The sequence below is a fragment of the Panthera onca genome, chromosome B4 (genome assembly GCF_046562875.1).
Source record: "Panthera onca isolate mPanOnc1 chromosome B4, mPanOnc1 haplotype 2, whole genome shotgun sequence".
NCBI lineage: Eukaryota > Metazoa > Chordata > Mammalia > Carnivora > Felidae > Panthera > Panthera onca.
Window position 1 is genome coordinate 99,871,598 of NC_138345.1, and position 12,981 is coordinate 99,884,578.

At 35.1% G+C, this 12,981-nt stretch overlaps 1 protein-coding gene across 3 annotated transcripts in view; it reads left to right on the top strand.

Annotated features, from left to right (window-relative positions):
- ZDHHC17 (zDHHC palmitoyltransferase 17) overlaps nucleotides 1-12,981 on the top strand; it is a 104,436-nt gene that overhangs the window by 54,138 nt on the left and 37,317 nt on the right. For all 3 annotated transcript variants that reach the window (XM_081796219.1, XM_081796217.1, XM_081796218.1), the window contains one exon: nucleotides 2,023-2,148. In XM_081796219.1, the coding sequence (XP_081652345.1) occupies nucleotides 2,023-2,148 (126 nt within the window). The remainder of the gene's footprint in view (nucleotides 1-2,022; nucleotides 2,149-12,981) is intronic.

Consider the following 12,981-nt stretch of genomic DNA (forward strand, 5'->3'; position numbering starts at 1 on the left):
AAGTGACCTATGCAGTAATCCCTTTTTATTACAGCATCTCATTTGTGAATTTTTAAAAAATAATATTTTACCCTCTCCCACGTGTTTTGGTTATACAGATAAATTTAGATGAATTGAGTTTTGGGAGGACAATTAATCTCCGAGTGCTGCCCAAGCATTTATCATTTTTCTTTCTAAAATTATCAAACAGCATAATTTTTACCTTGTGCAGGCTGTAAGATTACTGAGCTTTGTTAATATATATATGGAAAAAATCTTATGTGGTTTCTTGACATGAGATAAGATACTTTTTTCTAAAAATAGTTTTTATTACCTCTTAAGTAACTGCCCTAGATGGTCTCCAAACAAGAATTTTCCTAGTTTTAACAATGAAATTCAACCTCAGGCAAAAAGTGATTTTCTCCTTTCCACCTTCCATAGTGTTTATCTCACCAAAACCTTTGAAATATTTCTTTTATTACCAGTTACATAGTCTATAAACACTCCATGACTCTTGTTGTTATTGCTCTTGTTATTATAATTTACTGTTTGGGCTGACACATGGAGTAATCAAATATAGACTTGACTTAGAACCCTGGTTTTAGTATCATTCTTTAAATTAATTGCTTGTTTATTTTACCAGCTGAATAAAAACTATACAAAAGCAGTCAGAAGACTAGAGGAATAGTTGAAAGATTTCTTAAAGCTCCCTCCATCTTTTTATCTAGGCAATCCTTAGGTGTCACATGGCCCTCTAGTGGAAGGGATGCTCAGCTGGACCGAGGCAACAGCAGGATATTCTCTGGGAATTGTTACCCAAGGGATTGCTTTTATTCAGGTAATCTTTATAGTTTGGATTAATTAGCTGGTTCTTACAACTTAGGTGATAGAAGTTTTGAATAGGTAAGGAGGTATTTTACAGTAAATATTCCTATTTGTGGAAGACTCACCTAGCTTAAGCCCGTGCCTTATTAAATACTATTGATCTTTTATTAAAGGATTGGTTGGGCATTTTGTTGTTATTGTTGTATTGTTACAGTTGTTGCCACTGGTGGTAGTGCTGTGTTTTGTTTGCTTTTTATTTTTTAGTGTTTTTTTGTTTCATAGAGTGTACTTTATACTTGATAAATAATCATCCCTCATAAGTAAAGCTCTCCAAGGCTCCTTATTCTTTTGTTTTTATCTAGTTTTTCACAAAATTTCAGTATTTTCCTTTTTTAAGTAATTTTGAATATTCATCTATACATTCTTAAAATTTTGGCAGACACAATTTTTCACTTTACTTTTATATTTAAAGTAGATAAATAGTGTAGAATATTAAAAAGAATAGAAATGTAGGTGTCTCACTAATGAGAAAGAAGATTTGAAATTAACAAGGGCAAAAAGAAGCATAGATCTAGAGTTGGGGGCGCTTATATCTTGTTTCTTCCTTTAAAACATACTAGTTTCATTCACTTCTACTCTTTGGCATTCTTCTTCTTGAGATTAAAAGCTACAGGTCCACAACTTGAGTTTCACTATTTTTTTGTTACTGTTCTCATTCTCTTTGGAAATTTCTGGATGTGTGAATGAATTTAAGATGATAGTACAACAGTAGGAGAAATAGAAGTTGACTTTTCTTCTTCTTCCCTATTCTCTTCAGACCTTTGTCATTATTGAAATTAAACTGAGAGGTTTCTGGCAATTTAGTATTCTAGTAGGATGTTTTGTAGTAATAAGTATTACTAATAAAACAAAGATATGAAATAACCGATAAACTTGATAGCCTCTGATCCAGCAGGTGCTGAAATACCTACTTTTTGATGTACTTTAATATAAGCCAAAACGCAAGCAAAAATAGAATGTATAGAATAAGATGAGTAAATACTCTTACTGATTGTACCTTGAATGGGAGAGCATAAGTAATATGTAATGGTTTAGATTCTTTTAGTATTTGACTTTGCCTGATGTCAAAACAATGTTAGTGAACTAATTGTTCAGTCAGTTTATTTTTATGGGAGTGCTTTAAAAGTTTTTTAAATATGAATTTCTTCTACTTATCAGGGTGAATCAGCACTTGATTTGGCAAAGCAGAGAAAGAACGTGTGGATGATCAACCATTTGCAAGAGGCGAGACAGGCAAAAGGATATGACAATCCGTCCTTCCTTAGAAAGCTCAAAGCTGATAAGGTAAATTCATGACTGAAGTTTTTCAGTATATAATCTTTTTAAGTAAAATTCATAGGCATACCTTCTTACCTGAGCATTTATAGTTTTTAATTTTGCCATTGACCAGTGTGGCTAATTTGTCAATCATCAAAGGTGAATAGCATTAAGCCTTGAGTACCATTTTATTGTAGGCTGTTCTGGTCGTAATACTATTTACTTAAAGTTAATGTTGATCTATGTGTTATCACAGCAGAATGACAAGTTTTGGACAAAGAGAAAAGTAAAAGCATGCCTCATTTATTTATAGTTCAGACTTCCTTAATGCATTAAAAATTCATTGGTCCATTACTTAGACATGAGAAGAGTTAGATTTATAGTTTATAAACTTGCCTTTTTTCAACCCCACAGTTGAGAATAATGAGCAATTTTTGCATGTTGTATTACCTCTTTCATTTTACTACTAGATATGATATAGAGAATGGTTATTTTTTTATTTTCTTTGATTTTGCTCTGTCCTCTAGGATTTAGAGCAGTTTTTCTCAACATAGCAAACAAAGGCTGAGGTCTCATAATAACTAAGCTTGTAACAAAAGAGTCTTATATTACTTTGGAAAGTCCCATAATCTTTATGCTTTCATTTGTTTAGTGTAAATATTATAAAGGATTTTTAAAAAATACATTGTCAGATGAAAATGACTTTGTAAATTCTAGATGTTTATTAATATATAGTTACTTATTATAGCAATAATGAACTAGATGCCAGGTTTATGTGTTTGGATGTGATTTCTTTTATTTTTTAATTTTATTAAAAAGATGTATTTACTTATTTATTTATTTTTAATTTATTTTTTTAATTTACATCCAAGTTAGCATATAGTGCAACAATGATTTCAGGAGTAGATTCCTTAATGCTCCTTACCCATATAGCCCATACCCCCTCCCATAACCCCTCCAGCAACTCTCTGTTTTTTCTCTATATTTAAGAGTCTCTTATATGTTTTGTCCCCCTCCCTGTTTTTATATTATTTTTGCTTCCTTTCCCTTATGTTCATCTATTTTGTATCTTAAAGTCCTCATATGAGTGAAGTCATATATATGTTTTTCTCTAATTTTGCTTAGCATAATACCCTCTAGTTCCATCCATGTAGTTGCAAATGGCAAAATTTCCTTCTTTTTTGATTGCCAAGTAATACTCCATTTGTGTGTGTGTGTGTGTGTGTGTGTGTGTATTGTGTGCGTATGTATATGTGTGTGCGTATATATACATACGCACACACCACATCTTTATCCATTCAATGGATGTATGTATATATACGCACACACATATACATACGCACACACCACATCTTTATCCATTCATCCATTGATGGACATTTGGGCTCTTTCCATACTTTGGCTATTGTTGATAGAGCTGTTATAAACGTTGGGGTGCATGTGCTCCTTCGAAACAGCACACCTGTATCCTTTAGATAAATACCTCAGTAGTGCAATTGCTGGGTTGTAGAGTAGTTCTATTTTTAATTTTTTGAGGAACCTCCATCCTGTTTCCCAGAGTGGCTGCACCAGTTTGCATTCCCACCAGCGATGCAAAAGAGATCCTCTTTCTCTGCATCCTCACCAACATCTGTCGTTGCCTGAGTTGTTAATGTTAGCCATTCTGACAAGTGTGAGGTGGTATCTCATTGTAGTTTTGATTTGTATTTTCTTGATGATGAGTGATGTTGAGCATTTTCTCATGTGTCAGTTGGGCATCTGGATGTCTTCTTTGGAGAAGTGTCTATTCATGTCTTTTGCCCATTTCTTCACTGGTTATGTGTTTGGGTGTTGAGTTTGAAAAGTTTTTTGTAGATTTTAGATACTAACCCTTTATCTGATATGTTGTTTGTGTATATCTGCTCCCATTCTGTCGGTTGCCTTTTAGTTTTGCTGATTGTTTCCTTCCCAGTGCAGAAGCTTTTTATTTTGATGAGGTCCCTCCCAATAGTTCCTTTTTGCTTTTGTTTCCCTTGCTTCCGGAGATATGTTGAGTAAGAAGTTACTGCGGCCAAGGTCGAAGAGATTTTTGCCTGCTTTCTCCTCAAGGATTTTGATGGCTTCCTGTCTTACATTTAGGTTTTTCATCCATTTTGAGTTTATTTTTGTGTAAATTTTTTTCAATGTTTATTTATTTACTTTTTTTTTAAATTTTTTTTTTAAGGTTTTATTTATTTTTGAGACAGAGAGAGACAGAGCATGAACGTGGGAGGGGCAGAGAGAGAGGGAGACACAGAATCGGAAGCAGGCTCCAGGCTCTGAGCCATCAGCCCAGAGCCCGACGCGGGGCTTGAACTCACGGACTGCGAGATCGTGACCTGAGCTGAAGTCGGACGCTTAACTGACTGAGCCACCCAGGCGCCCCGAATGTTTATTTATTTTTAAGAGAGAGAGAGACAGAGTGCAAGCGGGGAAGGGGCAGAGAGAGGGGAGACACAGAATCTGGAGCAGGCTCCAGGCTCTGAGCTGTCAGCACAGAGCATGATGCAGGGCTCGAACCCACCGATCGCGAGATCATGACCTGAGCTGAAGTGAGACACTTAACCTTCTGAGCCACCCAGGCGCCCCTAATTTCTTTCAAAAAAGAGAGAACAGTTTAGCACAGTTTTATTAATGTTTGTATATTACTGGGATCAGTTCAGAAATTGAATATTCCTGTTTTTGTTTTTGTTGGTTTTTTTTTGCTTTAGTATTTGTAAATACACTACATTTTTAAAAAAGATTACTCAATAAAAATATATGATGGTTGAGGGCTTTGTGAAACGAAGTATTTGTAATTATGTAGATTGTTGTCTTTTCCTCCTATTAGAAATATTTAAGTCATAAACATGACTTGATTTGCTGTTCTGTACAGTATGTTCTGTATTTAAACAAGAAACAGTGGCATGTAGGATTCAGTAGTATTTTTCTAAAAATAAGTAAGTCATCCCAAAGGGGGAAAAATATTTTTGGACAGTGCTAGTAGATTAGATAGATGCAGAGAAAATCTTGATTTCAGAAAACTGTTTTAAAAGTTGTTGGATTTTTTTATATGTTTTTTAATGTTTATTTTTTTTTTGAGAGAGAAAGAGCGTGTGCATGCATGAGTGGGGAAGGAGCAGAGAGAGAGAGAGAGAGGGAGACATAGAATCCAAAGCAGCTCCAGGTTCTGAGCTGTCAGCACAGAGCCTGGCATAGGGCTTGAACCCACAGACTGTGAGATCATGACCTGAGCCAAAGTTGGCCATTTAACCAACTGAGCCACCCAGGTACCCCAAGAGTTCTTGGATTTTTAAGGTTAGAAAGTTTTAGTTAGGCAGATTTATGGCTAAATAAATGCTTAACAATAAGTTAGAGGGAAATCTCTATTATTTCTCAACACTTAAAAACCCATGATCCCTTTTGTTAACAATGGTAATCTCACATATTGTCCTCTTTAATATTGTTTATTGATATATATGAAAATAAATCTGGGAAGATGGAGTAGATATTCTTTTCTCTATACTTCTCCACTAAGTATAACTGCAAAACCTGGACATTATGTACAAAATATTTAAATGTAGGAAGATTCTGGGAGATGGAGAGAAAAAGGCAGAGTGGTCAGGGAGCTCAGGACCTGAAGAATGACATAGTGGTTAGTTTCCTGTGTTTTGTTTTATTTTGTTTTTTTTTTTTTTGCCTCAAATATCCCAAAAGTGGAGCTGACAAAGCCAACAACCTAGAATCACAAATGAATACAGACAAAAAGTCTCTAGCAAAATCCTCCTGTTTAGCCAAAGAACCACAAAAGAGGCAGCTTAACAATATAGAGATTTTTAGAAAATAAATTTCTGCCACAGCTAAATATTGCAAAAAAACTGTGGCTCCATCCCAAATCATACCAACAAAGACCATCAGACTTCCACCCTTACCAGGCTGTAATGAGCTGTCCCATCTTATCTCCTGGGATGGTGTCAGAGAAGGCTAAATAAAGATTTGGCACTTTCACCCCCACTGGTCGTTAATGAGGTCCCATCCCCTGCTCTATCAGGGAAGACCACAGAGGAAACAATAATGAGGCACTTCTAACCCTCCCAGCCAGGGAGGTATAAGTAGAGGTATAGTGAGAGTTGGAAGTTCCACCTTTGCCCAACAGTAATTAGGAGCCCCCCCTTCTCGGGTGTCAGTGGAGTCCAAGTTGAGATCTGAGCTTCATTCACATCACCTGGCAGTATTGGGAAGGTGCATCACTCCCTCCTTCCGCCATGCTGCATCAGAGGAATCCATCTAAAAGAAAAGGTTTAATAAGATCCAGTGTCTGATAATACCCAAAATCCAAAATGTCCAGGTTTCAAAGGAAAATCACTCATCATACCAATAACCAAGAAGATCTGAAACTGATAAAAAGAGAATCAAGTAGGTACCAACAACATGATGACAGAGATGTTAGAATTATCTGACACAATATTTCAAAACAGCCATTAAAAAGACTTCAGTGAATAATTATGAACATGCTTGAAACAAAGGAAAAATAGTCTCAGCAAAGAAATAGAAATATAGAAATAGAATATACAGAAGAACCAAATGGAAATTTTAAAACTGAAAATTACAATAACCAAATGTACAAAACTCAGTGAATGGGCTCAGCAGCAGAATAGAGGGGAGAGAGGAAATCTGTGACCTTGAAGATAGAACAATAAAAATTATACATTCTGAATGACAAAAGGGAATAAATTGAAAAAAATGAACAGAGCCTAAGGAACCTGTGGTTATAACAGAGTATCTGATATTGATATGTTTGGTGTCCCAGAAGAAGAAGAGCAGGAGGGTGGAACTAAAAAAGTACTCAAAAGATATGATGGCCCATAAAACCCCCAAATTTGTCAAAAGACAGACCTACAGAATAAGAACTGGAACATACCCTAAACAGAATAAACTCAAAGAAATCCTGCCTGAACACATCATAGTCAAAATTCTGGAAACAAAAGACCAAAAAATAAAATTCTTGAAATCCCCTTACCAGCAGAGGTGAAACAGTTCAGACGACCCTGGAATTCTTATCAGAAACCATAGAGGCCAGAAGAAACTGGCACACATTTTTCATGTGCTGAATGGAAAGAACTGTCAACCCAGAACCCAGTATCCAGTAAAAATATCTTTCAGGAATGAAGGAGAAATCATCACCTTCCTCAGATAAAGGAAAGCTAAGAAAATTTGTTACCAGCAGACCTACCCTAGAAGAATGGCTAAGAGAAGTTCTTTAAACAGAAAGGAAATGAAAAAAAATTAGAAAAAAAAAAAGGAAATGATAAAAGATCTTGCAATATAAGATCATGATAAGCCAAATTATGGGTAAATACCATGGACTTCTCATCTCATACCTTCTAAATTATGTTTGATGATGGAGCAAAAATTATAATACTGCTTGATGTGTATCTAAATGTGGGTAAAGAACATATGTGAGACAACTTATAATCAGGGGTGGGTAGAGAGGCATAAAGGCAAGTAAAGTTTCCACATTTCTCTTGAACTGGTAAAATGATGACACCAGTATATACTGGGATAAGTTATGTTTATATAATACTTAGAGTAACTACTAAAAAAGCTATACAAAGAGATAAACTGAAAAACACTATAGATGAATCAAAATAGAATTCTAAAAAGCTTTCCAGTAACCCACAAGAAGGCAGGAAAAAGAAAACAGAGAAACCATAGAGAAGAAGTAGAAAACAAAAAATAAAATTATAGACAAACACTAGCATATCAGTAATCTCATTACATTAAAATATTCTAATATACCAAGTAAAAGACACATATTGGCTTTCTGTATTATAAAGCATGACCCAACTATGTACTGTCTATAAGAAACTCACTTCACATGTAAGAATATTGGCAAGTTGTTTATATAGGCAGAATGGAAATGATATATGTTACCCTGATATCAAAATCACACAATGGCGCTACCAAAAAAAAAAAACAAAAAACAAAAAAAACTATAAACCAATATCCCTGATGAATATACAGTTGACCCTTGAACAACATGGGTTTAACTGTGTAGGTCCACTTAGATTTTTTTTTTTTTTATATAGTACTGTAATGTATTTTCTCTTCCCTAATGATTATCTTAGTGATATTTCCTTTTCCCTAGTTTACTGTAAGAATATAGTGTATATATAATACATATAACATACAAAATATGTTTAGCCAACTGTTTATGTTACTTGGTAAGACTTCTGGTCAAAATAAAAGGCTGTTGTTAAGTTTTAGGGGAGTCAGATGTTGTATGCAGATTTTTTATTGCATGGGGTTTGGTACCCCTAACCCCTCCATTATTCAGGGTTTAACAGTATACTCAAAAATTTTTAATAAAATGTTGACAAATAGAAGTCATCATTACATAAGAGGACTTATGTACCATGACCAAATTGGGTGTATTATAGGGAATGCAAGGCTCATTTATTTATTTAAAACAATTTTTTCAATGTTTATTTATTTTTGAGAGAGAGAGACAGACAGAGTGAGAGCAGGGGAGGGGCAGAGAGGGAGGGAGACACAGAATCCAAAGCAGGCTCCAGGCTCTGAGCTGTCAGCACAGAGCCCAACGTGGGGCTTGAACTCATGGACCGCGAGATCACGATTTAAGCTAAAGTCGGACACTTAACTGACTGAAGCACCCAGGCGTCCCTGCAAGACTCATTTAATATTCAAAATTATTCAGTGTAATCTACCATATTAACAAAGAAGAAAAATCTCATAATTATATCCATGCAGAAAAAGCATTTGATAAAGTCAATGTCTGTTTATGGTAACACTCTCAAGAGAACTACAAATAGAGGAAAATTTCCTGAACTTTATAAAGGACATTTCTAAAACCTTCAGCTAATATCATACTTACTTGTGAAAGACTGATTTCCCAGTAAGATCAAGGACAAGGCAAGGATATCCCTCTTACTGTTTTTTATTCAACTTAGGGCTGGAAATTCTAGCTAGTGAAATAAAGCAAGAAAAGGAAATTAAAAGGCATATAGTTCGGAAAGGAAAAAAAAATTGTCCCTATTTGTGGTTGACATGACTGTCAGTATAGAAAATCCCAAGGAATCTGTAAAGTAAACCCCTAGAACTAATAAATGAATTTAGTGAGTCACAGGGTATAATCTATTTTATTTCTAAAAACTTTTTTAATGTTTATTTGTTTTTGAGAGAGAAAGACAGAGCATGAACAAGGGAGGGTCAGAGAGAGGGGACACAGAATCCGAAGCAGGCTCCAGGCTCTGAGCTGTCAGCGCAGAGCCCAACGCAGGGCTCGAACTCACGGACTGAGATCATGACCTGAGCTGAAGTCGGATGCTTAACCAACTGAGCCATCCACGTGCCCCCTATTTTATTCTATATACTGTAATAAACATGCAGACACCAACATTAATACAGTATTACTTAGAATTGCACAAAACAATTGGGTACTTAAGTGTAAATCTAACCACACACATAAAATAACTATATACTGAAAGTTTTTTTAAATGCCAATGAAAGAAATCAAAGGTGATCTAAATAAATGGAGAGATATACTGTGTTCTTAAAATGGGGGGGTGTCTGGGTAGCTGAGTTGGTTAAGTGTCTGACTCTTGACCTCAGCTCAGGTCTTGATCTCAGGGGTCATGAGTTCAAGCCCTGTGTTGCGCTTTGTGCTGGATGGGAAACCTATTTAAAAAAAATATGTAAATTTTTAAATAGTAAATATGTCAGTTGTGCCCAAATTGTTATACAAATTTCATGTAATTAAAAAATTCCAGCAAGATTTTTTTGTCTATATAGCCAAGATTATTCTATACAGAAAGGCAATAGATCTAGGATAGCTAAGACAATTTTGAACAAAAAGAATCATTCTGTGCAATTTTAAGACCTGCTATATATCTATAGTAATCAGGACTGTGTGGTATGCTTAGAGGAACAAATTCCTAGATCAGTGAAAGAGAATAGAGACCCCAGAAATAGAACCACAGAGATATATGCCCATCGACTTGATAGAAGTGCAAAAACAATTCAGTGGAGAAAATAAAACCTTTCCAACAAATGATGCTAGAGCATTTGGACCTGTATAAACAAAAAAATAAAATAAACCTCTACTCAGACCTCACACTGTATAAAAAAGTTAACTCAAGGGGCTCCTGGGTGGCTCAGTCAGTTAAGCGTCCGCCTTCGGTTCAGGTCATGATCTCACGGTCCATGAGTTCGAGCCCCACGTTGGGCTTTGTGTTGACAGCTCAGAGCCTGGAGCCTGCTTCAGATTCTGTGTCTCCCTTTTTCTCTGTCCCTCCCCTGCTCATGCTCTGTCTCTCTCAAAAAAAAAAAAGATTAAAAAAATTTTTTTTTCAAAAAACAAGTTAACTCAAAATGGTTCACAGACTTAAATGTAAAATGCAAAACTATAAAACTTTAGGGCTATGCAAGGAGTTAGACTTCACATGAGAAGTATGATCCATGAAAGTAAAAATGGATCAGTTAGACTTAATTAAAATGAAAAGCTTTTGTCCTATGAAAGACCCTGTTAATTAGGATGAAAAGACAGACTACAGACTAGGAGAAAATATTTGCTAGCCATATATCCAACAAAGGACTAGTTTGCACAATCTATAAAGAATTTTCACAACAATGAAGAAATCAAACAATCCAATTAGAAAGTGGATTAAAGGCAAAAAGATATTTCACCAAAGAAGATATAAAAATGGCAGATAAACACATGAAAAGATGTTCAGTATCATTAGTCATTAGGGAAATGCAAATTAAAACCACAATGACTTACTATCATATACCTATCAGAATAACTAAAGAAGTTGCAGCAACACCAAATGCTGGTGAGGGTACAGAGAGATCACTCCAGATGATTCCTACATTGCTGGTGGGAATGTAAAACAATACGGTACTCTGGAGAACAGTTTGAGAGTTTCTTTTTTAAAAACTTAATATGCATTTACCGTACAACCCAGAAGCTGTACCGTTATGTACACAAAATCCTGTACCTAAATGTTTATCGCAGTTCTGTTCATAATAGCCCCAAACTGGAAACAACCCCAGAGTCCTTCAGTGGATGAATGGTTAAACTGTGATACATTCATACCATGGAATGTTCTTTAATAATAAAAAGAAGTGAACTAAGGATATATGCAATAATATAGATCAATGTCTAGACAATTATGTTGAATAAAACTAATCCCATAAGGTTATATACTGTATCATTCCAATTATATAAAATTCTTGAAATGACAAAATTATAGAAATATAGAATAGATTAATGGTTGCCAGAGGTTAATATACAGGTGAAGGTAGAGTAGGAGGGAAGTTGCTCTAAAAGGACAACATGAGCAGTCCTTGTAGTGATGGAAATATTCTGCATCTTAACTGCATCAATGTCAACATCATGATTATGATATTGTACAAAATATTGTACTATATTTTGCAAAATGTTAGTCTTTGGGGGAACCTGGGTAAAGGGTACTTGGGATCTGTATTATTTATTACAACTGCATGTGAACCTACAGTTGTTTCAAAATTAAATTTAATACAAAAATAGCTTACTGAATTACAGACTCTAGATGGTAGATACACAGGTATTCACCATAAAATTCTTTCAAACTTACTATATATTTGAAAGTTTCCATAATAAAATTCAAGAGAAAATAGATTTTTCATATCTACAAAAGCAGCACATCACCATTACATCTTTTTTTTTTTTTTAAATATCTTTACAGTATCATAAATAACATGGTAAGTAACATTTTGGAAAAGAAAAATACAACTCTGGAAACCCCACACATGGATATTTATCCAAGTGAAATGAACTTACATTCATGCAGAAATCTGTATGCAAATGTTTATAATGGCTTTATTCACAGTCCTCAAATTTGGAAACAACCTTTATCCTTGAGCTGGAGATGGATAAGTAAACTGTAATACATCCTATAATGGAATACTACTCAGCATTAATAAGGAACAAACTGCTGATACACACAACAACATGGGGGAGTGTCAAATGAATTGTTGAAGTGAAGGAAGCCAGACTTAAAAGAGTGCATCAGTATGATTCCATGTATACAACATTCCTGCAAAGGAAAAACTATAGGGGTAGAAATCAGATTAGTGTTTGTTACGGGCTGGGTCTGGGGGCATAGGTATTTCAGGACTTGATAGAACTGTTCTGTGTCTTAATTTTCATGCTGACATAACTGTGTATATTAATCTAACTTCAGAGTACCCAAGAGAGGGTGAATTTTACTGTATGTAAATTGTATCTTTATTTTTAATAATGAAAAAAATGTAGCTATTGCTGAGGGAGAACGAGTACCTTAAATCAAGGCAAGTTACAGATAATTTTAGAAAATACTTCTTTAAATAACACATCTACTTTCTCTGCCACCAACACCCACCCACACTTAACCATACACCCTGTCCTCCCTAGTTATAAATATTCCCTAGTGTCTTTTTTTTTTTTTTTTTTTTTTTTTTTGAGAGAGAGTGAAAGTGTGAATGGGGAAGGGGAGAGAAGGAGAGAGAGAATCTTAAGCAGGCTCCACATGCAGCATGGAGTCTGACACAGGGCTAGATCCCACGACCTTGGGATCATGACCTGAGCCAGTATCAAGAGTCAGACACTCAACCGACTAAGCCACCCAGGCACCCCTTCTCTAATGTCCTGATATAAAATCCATCTGTGTTAGAGATGAAATAACAAATCAGAAGGGTTATTTTACTACAGCATAAAATTAAAACTCTGAAGTTTGTTATTCAAGCTAAAATTGCACACACTATTTAGAAAATGAATTACAGTGGCTAAATTGGGAAAGATATGGCCATTTATTTATATGAAAA